We start from the raw sequence: 11,194 nt of genomic DNA on the forward strand, positions 1-11,194 counted from the left end.
ACTCAACTTGAGCTGAATATATTCAGGATCATTCAGGGACATTTTTTTTCACTAACCAATATGGTGATAAACAACAATTGTCTTTTGCTTTTATTACTGGGTTACTTACTTTTATTACTTTTATGTTTTATTGCACACTGTGAATCAACGTGTTACCTGTATTGAGAAGTGCTATAAAAAAAATAAAATAAAGTATTATCATAATTAGCCTATTATTACTTAGGCTACAACAGCCTTAAAACCAATGTTGTATCTATCTCTTACCCTGAAATAAGTTTGTAGAGCTGCCAGTTATCTCCAGCAGTGTACAAATACTTCCTGTGCATTGACAAATGATCACAAGCATAACTTCAATCACAATAAGCACGGGGTTGAGCTTTCTTGGAGCGTATCCTGGTCGAGTTTAGGAATTATCCGACAAGGCAAAGTAAATGTGCAAAATAATACCCCTCACCACAACCCGCCTCACATGGTCGACTGGTGACATCTAGTGGTTAAATCAAACAATGCCCCCCAAAAACAGTGCAGGGCCTGTATCAGTCGGGACCTACTACATTTCTTCTGTAACTTGTTAAGACACTTCAGCGCTTAAGTTATGAATGGGAATTTACGGGTTTTGCAGCTGTTAATTCTTCCTTACGTCGGCTTCGGCATTGCACGTAATGTTTTTTTTTCTTATGTCAGGTAGCTTTCGCAAAGTTTTGCTTCTTTTCTGTGGAAAATGGTTGACACAAATAAAACAAGGTAACTAGAACACGGTGAGGTTGACGCATCAACATTTAAATATATAGCGCACCGAAACAATAACAACTACTTGGTGTGACACGCGTGAAGCACGTAAAGCTGCGCACATCGGGCGCACGCAGGGTGGAAGTGAAGTGGACGATGGAAAGTAGTATTCAGGCAAGCTAGACGGAAGACTCTGCAAACACCCAACAGGGTTCAAACGAAGTCTTAAGAGACGGGCACACATGCGCCTCTTGTGTTAACTTTATTATTTGTGTGTGTGTGTGTGTCATAAAGTAGCTGTCAACTTGCACGCCTAGCTGGTTTCGCTGGATGGCTGGTGATAAATGAAGTGTTTGCATGATCGGACAATCAGCTAGTGTTACTCTGGCTAATGCTACTCGAGCCATCTTGCTGTCACAGAATGTGACTCTCCGTGCGCCGACGACATGAGATGCCTGGGTAACTTTTTAGCAGCTGAGTGTTTATTTTCCTCCCAAAAAAAAAATTTGCAATGGGCAGCGAACGCAGCAATTGCAGGCCCCAATGAATGGAGACAATAGCATAGCTAACCTAGCTAGCAACCTGTCGTGGCTGCTAAGCACCGCTAAAAAAAAAGAAAAAAGAAGCGGTCCCCTTGCCTAGTACATGTCTGGAGCTCCACTGACTGAGATCGAGGTACGTTGTTTCTTTTGGGTTTTTTTTACACTCCGAGCTCTGCCTCTGGTCACTTTGTTTTGGTCTTGGTGTTTCACGTCATCAAGAGACGCTACGTGAGAAGAGAGGACACTGCAGGGCTCCCAATGCGAAAGCAAAACAAACTTTGTTTACTTATTGTTGATTCAACTACTGCTGCTGCTGCTGCTAGCATTGCTTGCTAATAGCTGACTATAAGCTGGTTAACCATTGATGCAAGGAAATAAAAAAAGTTTGCAAATGTCAGAACGGGGGATGCAAAAGGGGGAGAAATTGCTTGTAAGATTAACATTATTGCATTAATGTCAACAAAGGCTATGTCAAGTGAATTATTTCTGCATACTTAGCCATATTGTGTGTGAACATCTCATATCCCTAATGTTCATTATCTCGATTCTCGATGTAGAACTGCACAGTAAGCATTGTGTGTGTGTGTGTTTTTTTTGTTTTTTTTCTAGTTTTCTGCGACATGTAGCATACCATGACCAACACCAAACTGTGATCGACAAGGACCCAGCAGCCCGGCTCTGACATCATGTCTTCACAATCCAAATGGTTGAACAACAACAACAACAACAACGCTGATGAAACTGATCTCGCAATAACTGAGGATGCTCTCAGGAATGGTACCTGTGAAGTTGAGACTATGGTGGCGTTACACTGTCATGGTGACAGCGGAGATGTTACTGTTGAGGTCGACCCTGCACTGAGTAATGATGGCATGTCAGAGTTTTCTAACAGTGACCTCTCTCTGCCCGAGGTCTGCATTTCTACCAACAGTAATAGTTATGAAGATGATATGAACTATGAAGTCCAGCAAGCTTACAGGATATTCACGGGCTTTCTCTTGGACAAGCACAAAGGCATCACTGGCCCGTTCCTCCATCCTGTTGGTCACCAGGAGGCCCAGCATGGTATCGGGGGAGTCACGGGCAGGGGCCAGGCACAACTCAAGCAGTCAATGTGCTTGTGGAGGATGGAAGAGAAGTTTGTCAACCAGGAGTATGAAACCATAACAGAGTTTGTTGCGGACTTCAGGTTGATGCTGGAAAACTGTTATCGCTACCATGGGGTGGACCATTGGATCTCCAAACAGGCTCAAAAGCTGGAAATCATGCTTGAGCAAAAGCTTACGTTGCTGTCCAGGTAATGATTATGCGGTTACATAGATATAATGCTCAGCAAACATTCAAAACAATTACATAGCGTTGTACCTGGGCAGTTCATGTAGCTGGGCAACACATTTATTTATTTATTTATTTTTGGCAACTTAAGTTCATAAGCATTTAATAGAATAACTATATTACCTGCCTGGATTTCAGTACAGCACCATTTACAGTCTGTAGCACATAAATATTATTTTTTATCATTATATGAATATTCACTGAAATGCAGCATAATCTCACAACTATCATATTTTATATCAAATTATACTAAGTTGAATATGTTAGATACCCGCAAGTCCTTTTTGAGAGCATTTGAAGTTGTTCGACTACATCCGTAACTTAGGTTGATTGTTGGTTTACTTTTAAACAAACAAACACGTATCATCAAGTAAATTCTTATTCATTACAAAGCGTCATTCTTTTTTCTCTGTGTCTTTCGAACTAGGGCTCTGCGAGAGAAGACAACCTTGGCAGTGACTTCTAAAGGACGGTTTGGTGTAGAGGAAGAAAGAGGTTCAGGGGGCACTTCCACAAGGCGGAGATTGGCACCTCGTAGCCTGGCTACCATCACTGTCGGTGGGCATGAGTCTCTCATGGTTCAGACCCTAAGGCTAGAAGAGCAACAGAGGGTCAAAGAGGAGAAGAGGTGATTAAGAGAGAAGCTCAAAATTTGCTGTAGTAAATAGATGTTTAAATTGATTTTATAATATCTTTCAATTTGGTGCAAAAGTAATATTGCCATCAATTAAGATATGTTTTCTGACTCTTTAGGCAGCGTGAGCTTGAGAAAAAAGAAGCAGAGGAAATGTCAGCCAAAGAGGTGGATGAGTGGGAGCAGACTTTACTGGCACAAGCGGCCCTCCAAACTGTGGACACACTTTGGGAACTCCCTGCTATAGGGCACTTCCTCTGCCTTGCTCAGACTGCCCTTAACCTCCCGGAGATTGTATTTTTTGAGCTGGAGCGTTGTTTACTGATGCCTCGCTGCAGCCTCCTCCTGTCCAAAATCATGTCTTCCCTGCTGTCACCATCCCAGCGAAGGGCAACCCTGCACCGCCGGCCTGCCCTGCCTTACCGCCGCTGGGAATCCGAGCTTAGGCAGAAGGTCATGGGCTGGTATCAAGCTGTAGGTGCCTCCCATGACCAGTCAGCTCGGGCTGAGAAACTGGGTCTTTGCCACCAGTTTTTCAGTACACTTGGAGAGGTGAGTCCTTTGACAGAGAAACCCTTTCACTTGCTGCCCTTCTACCAGCGAGTTTGGCTTATGAAGGGGCTGTGTGATCATGTTTATGAGACACAGAAAGATGTGCAGGATGCTTTGCTCTCCCAGCCCATTCATGAATGTAGGGAGTCTATTTTGGGCTATGACAGTAGAGAGAATGCCTATATACATTTTCCACATTTCTGTGGTGCAGACCTGAGGATCTACTGCCAAAGCCCCAGCACACCCCCAACTGTCCCCTTCCCTTTATGGGTCAAAAGAGTTGAAAAAGAGCCTGCAGCAGAGAGTGAAGAATCAGATGAAATGAAGGATGAGGGGGTTAGAAGTAACAGGGGGTGTTATGGAGGCACAATGGACACAGGAGAGTATGGTGATTTTGGAAATGGGAGAGGAGAGCTTCTTGGGCATTTCAAAGGGGAAAATGGAGAAGAAGAGGAAGAGGAAGATAAAAAAAGGTTTAAATCTTGGTCATCGAGGGAGGAAAGGGAGGAGGGTTCTGAATCGGTTTCCTCTGATGTAGACTCTTGTGAAGATCCTAAATTGGACTTGAACACTAACTCCTTATCCCTGTCACACACAAGTCCTATTGGAGGAAGTGGTTTGAAAAATAATATAAAGGAAGAGACTGTAGAGTTGGAGCATCAATCCAAGGGACTTGCATTACAACGGGAGCAGGGCTGCACTTTGGGCTCAGCACGAACCATTAAAGCAGAGACAAAAGAGCCCTGTCTGAGTGTTGGGGAGCACAGTTACACAGGCAGGTCCCCTGCTCGATCAGTGAATGTGGCCTTCACAAACAAACCAGTGGAGGGACAAAGTCTCACTCAGGGACACCAAAAATCATCCTGTTTGGACAATTTAAAAAGAAAATCAAGTAATCTCCAATCCGAGGATCACTGTGGGGGAACATCAAGGCAAGCAACACAGTTGTCATCTGAAAGTGCCCAAAACTCAAGTGAAGAGAGGGTGAATGACAAAATCTGGACAAAAAAAAAAAAGCGGAAGAAAACACGAGGGAGGGAACAGCTGCCGAGAGTAAAAGGGGAGCATAAGCAGCTGCAGAATGTGGACAGGATGAGGCTGTCCTCAGCTGAGACTGCCAAGTCTTCAGTGCAGCAAGTTGCCACAACGATCAAAAGAAAGGAGAAGAAGAAAAAACATAAAACAGGTGTGGAAAAACATCCCCATTGATGTAAATATAGCAACTTTCTTTTGGTATTGCATTAAGCTCATTTGTAAGTTTGCATTCATATTGGATTTGTTCTTAACTCTTTCTTTGTTTAATGACTATGTCTCTTATGCTGTTGAAAGGAAAAAAGGTTGATGCTTCAAAGAAAGTTAAAGATGAACCTTCAGTAGAACCATCATTCAAGGTAATCCAACTAATACTTAATTATAATATATAGTTTAGGAGTTAATTTGGGAGTTAATTTGTATTGCTGTACTATGTTAACCTTAATTTTAGGATCGTAAAACTTTTGTTTGCTTCAGCCTTTCCATTTTTCTGGCTCTCTTGTTCTCTTCATTGAAATGTTCTCATTCAATCTTTTTTTTTTTCCTCTGTAGTTGGTATGCACAAGTCTTGAGGAGTTGCGAGAGTTAATCAGTAGGACAGAAGATGAGCTCGATGACCTGGAGAGCACCAAAAAGAGATTGGTAGGGGACAATCACAGTTCCGTTATGAGAATTACCACACATCTAAATGCCAAGTGTATAATTAGCTGTTGAAAATGATGAGCTCACATTATTATTCATTTTGATGTTGGTGACTTAACTTGATCTCCCTTGCATGTTTTAACTCACAGGGTCGGTGGTATTATCGTAGAGAAGCAGTGAAAGACCTCCACAGCACTCTAATCAGACTACTGAATGAGCTTTCTCCTTGGGAACCCAAACTTGTCAAGGCCTACCAAAGGAATCGGTATAGCTCGTTAGAAACAGTAGTTGTACTTTGATCAATTACTGGAATGTTTTTTTTTTTTAATCAAAGCTTCGTTCTAATAATCGTTGGTCTTGTGCCGCTAACAGAAACAAAGTATAATGTTCATCATTTTGTAAAGTTTTTGTATACTCAATCCTTGCTGGATCAGAGACAAATCCTTGCTCTTCTATTTCTGTTTGCTTCTGCATAAGGCTTCGTTTAAAGAAGGAGTTTGATGAATTCAAGAACCACCCGGAGTACAGTAACTTTGTGCGTGAGGAGTGTATTTCGTCGTCATCATCATCCGATGATGATGAAGAGAAGGGTTTTGGGAAGGAGGTGGGCTTGCTCTCAGATCAATATAGAAGATCGGAAGAGGAGGACCTGGAACGTGTTCCCAGAGGTCTTTGGAGTGGAGGTAATTTTACTAGATCTAACATTTTAACTTTGATAATTATTATCTGATCAAAATATAAATGTGTTTTTCCCTGGTCAAAAAGGCTACAGTGCAGTTAAATTGAATAACTCTGTTGTCATCTTGCGTATCAGAAAAATGTAAGTAAGTATTTGTTCTTTGTTTTAATGTTCCCAGCAAGCACCAGAGAGTTTTTGTCTGAGTCGTCTGGAGAAAGAACAGTCATACACCAACTAAAACAGCCTCTGGACTCAACAGACAGTTTGCTGCCAAAAGTTCATCCAGGCATCAGTAATATTACATCTGCCCATGACTCTTGCCAACCATTAAGATCCAAACTGGCCCCATCTAACCAATCAGGGGACTCTGCATCGGCAGCAAGGCTTCCAGCCCAGGCTTCACTATCACCCAAACCCCCCATCCTTCACCCCACCACTGGACTACCTAAGGGGTACACGCCCATTCCCACCCTGTTGGCTAAGAGTGTGGGAAACAAAGTGACCTTAATGAAACACCCTACTGATTGCCCAGGGGTCACCAATTTAGACAGACAGAGAAAAGAGTCAGTGGTGTGCCCACCTACCTCTACAGTGACAACAACACAACTTTTAAAAGCACAAAGTTCTCCAGCCAGTGTCAAGCAGAACTTCCATCCAACACAGGCACAAGGAGCCCAGCAGACAGAAGTAGTAAGACACACAGGGATGGCCATCGTGACGGCAGCTCTTCCTAAATCATCACAGGCCAACACAACGCAGACTGCACCAAAAAGTCCAGTCCAAGTAATTTACAAGGTACCTGAGAAGCTGGGTCAACTTATACAGAAAGATGGTTGCAGCAGCCCAGTCAAGATCTCTGTTCATCCTGTCATGGACCACAACACTGGGGAGAAGATCATGCAGAAAGTAGTGATTCTACCGTCTAACCTCCTCATTAAAAACATTGCAGATAAGGCATCTTCTTTAGATCATCAACAGTGTAAGGGCATTCAGGTCCCAGTTTCTAAAGTTGCTGGCCCCTTATGTATGTCCACTAATGTGCCTGGTTTTACCATTCCTGAAAACAGAATCCCTGTTCAGCAAGTGGCTCCCCTTAAAGATGCCAAGACAGTGAGGACCCCTTCTCCCTCTGTTTCCCCTAATCTGCAACAAGGGACCCCAAATACAGCAGGATTTAACCGGGCACAAATCTGCAATGCTCATGCCAGCACAACTCATGTTATCCCGCCAAAGCCCTCAACCAACATAACTCCTTCTAGTGCAGGTTCCCCCGAACCTATGAAATCTACAGTCCCCAAACAGGAGCTTAGAACTGTGTGTATCCGTGACTCTCAGTCCATCCTGGTAACAACTAGAGGAGGCAACACAGGCATTGTCAAAGTTCAGGCATCCTCAAACAAAAATGCACCTGGTTATTTGCCCTCAACTCCAGTGATCACCATCTCACCTCAGTTTAAAGCCTTTCTTGTTTCCAAGACCGCACAGACTCCTTTCACCGCTCCTTCTCAGACTTCATCTTGCACTGTCCCAGCAGTGACAAGTGTATCTTGGGGGCAACCTCAGATGCAAGCTCCTTCAGTATTGAAGTCCCCTTCCTCTGTCACACCTCCCATGTTCACTGCAGTAACAGACAGCCTTCCTGTCATGGGTTCAGGAAGCCAGTCTCCAGTTCAAGGCTCCAACACCACAGTTGGTTCCGCAGTTTCAACACAGATGAATCAGCAAGTGCTAGTGGCTGCTGCTGGTTCTCATATTCAAACTTCATTAGTAAAAAACACTGTTGTTCCATCGCTGCACAGTTCTTTGATACCCCATGGTCTCACTCAGGGCGAGTTCACCAGCAAGACTGGTGTGAAGAGGCCAAGTACAGATGAGAGACCCCAAGCAACTAAATTCATTTTAGTAACTCCCCCTACTTCAGCTGCATCAAATATGGCCTTGTCTACAGGTACACTCTCTTCCACAAAGCCCATTCCTACTTCAAGAGTCATGTTCATCAATCAGCCTGCTGTAACCACAACACCATCCATCACATCCGCGGGAAGCATTCAAAAGAAGGGGACAGCAACAGGTGCTAGTGGACAGCTGATGACCACACCTTTATCAAGTCACACACTAAAAATGGGTTTAAGTCCTGGAAAGCCTGTTGGTGGGGTCAGCTCTGAAGCGTTGTCCAAAGTGAAAAATATCACTCTGCCTCCAGGTGGGTTTCTTGGTATGGTTGACTGGCTCTCTTGTGTTTAATCAGTCTATAAATTTAGCATGAATGGGACATTCTGTTTTTTATTTTTGCGATGAATGTTATGTTTTAGAATTAACTATTTTCCTATTACTCTCCAGGTTTTCAAATTCAGTTAACAGGGAAGACAACAGCCCTTGGACATATGATAGGTGCCCTATCAAGTTCTCCCTTAAAGGGCATACCTGCGTCTGTCTCATTTCCAAGCTGTCCAACAGCAAGCAACACCGGACTGGACCCTGTCACAAGTTTGAACACCATCACAAGCTGTTCTGCCCAGCTTGCGTCTTACACTTCCTCGTCCACCAGCACAAAGCTCCAAGTTTTACCATCATTCCCCCAGTCGAGCTCTTCCACATCTACTTCTGCCACACTGCCTGCAAGAAACGTGATCAACAACGACCTTGGTATGTTTCAAAATATAATGTCCTGCAACTCTCCTGCTCAGGTAACCACTACTGTGCAGAGTAGCCCAGCCCAAACCTCCAGTGTCATCCATCAGCCCTCAACGCCTACAATTGGTAAAGAATCTCTCTCATCTTCCACTGACCATAAAACCCAAGCAACTCTCTCCCTGGCAACGACAACCAATATCCCAATCACCACCTCTGCTCCAGACACAATCCAGCAGAGGATAGTCATCAAAACATCGACGCCCCTTGTGGCAGGAACACAGATCCTCCTCAACAATGCACGTTTTGTTGTCCCTCCCCAGGGATTGGGTCCAGGCAGCCATGTCCTTATCATCTCTAGCTCTTCGCCTCAACAAGTGCCTACTGCCAGTGCTACCAGCTTTGCAGCATCAGTACCTCCACAAGGGGTGAGCCATGTCCCTCTAGCTCATCAAGCACCTGTTTTACTGCAATCCCCTGCTAAGCTATCTGGTGTGCCAGCTTTAAGTTCTCCTTTTGTAGCATGCACACCCGCTATTGGTCCATCATTGCCAGCAACAACTTCCAATGTCATCCCTGTCCAATTTAAAAGTCAAGGATTAACATTGTTACACAGTAAAACCAATGTAGTGTCTGCTCTTCCTAGGATGCCAGCTATGCAGGCTGGTAGCTTCGCATCGCCTCCAATGGGTACACCAACTCTGATCTCATCCCCACAAAGATTAGTCAGTGTACCAGCCCTAGTTTCCCCAGTGGTAACCAGTGCCTCTGTTCTTGGCTCTGCACTGGCTACTATCAGGTTATCTACTGGAACGCCAGTGAGAGCTGAATGTTCATCCACCAGTGCGCATACTGTAGCACCCACCTTTGCCAGATTGTCAGCACCTCTATCATCCTTCTCTCTTTTACCCAGCTCAACAGCTGTTCCCCTTACCAGCTCGGTCATAACAGTGCCCACAACACACTCATCCGCTGCAGGCACACCAGCTTTGCATTCTTCTGTTCCTGCCCAGAAGATGGTTTCAGTGTCAACCCCAGGCCTAGGCGTACAGCCCCAGCACACAATTGGAATTGCTGCATCCTCCACTGCTCAAACACAGGCTTTGGCTCATACAGGGCTGGGAAACGCATCAATCAAAAAGACAGTTCCTGCAGGAATGCAACCGGTGCATGCTGGCATTCGCACACAGGTTTTGCCAACAGTGGCTGTCCCACCAATTGTTAGTGCAGTGTCCAGGATGCAGACACTGCCCATTGCTACAGTTCCACCAAGTGGAAGCACTGTCAGTACCTTTGAAACACTGCCTGGTGTGAACGCACCTTCTTCAAGCACCACTGTAATAATCAGTCCATCTCAAACAATCTATTCACTGAAGACAAACAACAACATCCACCCACCTGTCATTCTGACCAATCAAGCCCTCGTAAAGAACTCTCTGCAGACCTCATCATTGGGTACGCATACCGGTGTATCATCAAAGCTACTGATAAGTCCTGATGGGGCCGTTTTAAATACAGTTCAGGGCCAGGTCAATCCAGCAGAGCTGACCACCTGCCCCAATCCACTGGATGCACTAGCAGTTTCCCCCAACAGTTCCACTGGAGCACTCCACACACATGATTCCTCTTTCCAGCCTTCCCAGGCTGACAGAAAGTGCACCAATTAACTGAGACTGTGCCAGGTATGTGAGAACTCAAACACCACTTTCCATTGTCTAGTTGTTGCATAGCTCATAACCACTGCTTGTAGTACTCCTATTTAAAGAACTGCCTTCCTGCTGTAGTTTGACTCACAGGATACTGGAGATCATACCCTGGTTAAAGCATCTCATAGGTGAACTGTATGCTCAAGCTGACATTCTAGAAATGTATACTCTGTTTTTTCTTTCAAGTGAAAACTGTTGAGGTTGCTCTCTGATGAATGTTTTAGATTTTCAACTTTCCTTTTTTTTTTTTTTTTACTTGATGGCCAGTAAAGACAACTGTTAAAAATGCAGTAGAACAGGAGTATAGATAAATTCAAATGAAGCTTTTAAATAATTTTCAGTACAAGTAGATACTGCTTCAAGGAGTTAAACTTTGGATACTATTCATTGGTACAACTTGCTCTGCATTATCTGTCAGCCTGAACAATACAACTGTCTATATTCCGATTCTGTCATATGGTCCTTTGTTAAAGTGCTTGAAAACTACATTTTAGTTTTTTGGAAGTATAAATAAACGAATAGATGAATTTGTACTACATGTTCAGGCCCATATAAAATGTTTTGAAGTCACATTTATTTATTTTTACCATATAGATTTTTCAAAAGTATTTACTAGGTACATTTTCATTGAACAAATGTGGACATTACTGCATGGAAATAAACAATGCGACTGTCCCCAACAATTGAGTTTGAATTGCTTCCTTGTACAGAG

At 43.8% G+C, this 11,194-nt stretch overlaps 1 protein-coding gene across 1 annotated transcript; it reads left to right on the forward strand.

The window, feature by feature from the left end:
* The first annotated feature begins 892 nt into the window (after positions 1-892).
* On the forward strand, positions 893-11,165 carry LOC109981155 (uncharacterized bromodomain-containing protein 10). The gene is made up of 10 exons (XM_020629816.3): positions 893-1,404; positions 1,881-2,568; positions 3,034-3,234; positions 3,360-4,978; positions 5,122-5,183; positions 5,377-5,466; positions 5,616-5,731; positions 5,944-6,149; positions 6,324-8,348; positions 8,486-11,165. Exons 2-10 carry the CDS (start codon positions 1,958-1,960, stop codon positions 10,441-10,443), a joined length of 6,888 nt encoding a protein of 2,295 aa, XP_020485472.2. The 5' UTR covers positions 893-1,404; positions 1,881-1,957; the 3' UTR covers positions 10,444-11,165.
* Positions 11,166-11,194: the final 29 nt, after the last annotated feature.

Source organism: Labrus bergylta, chromosome 17 (assembly GCF_963930695.1).
Source record: "Labrus bergylta chromosome 17, fLabBer1.1, whole genome shotgun sequence".
Taxonomy (NCBI): domain Eukaryota; kingdom Metazoa; phylum Chordata; class Actinopteri; order Labriformes; family Labridae; genus Labrus; species Labrus bergylta.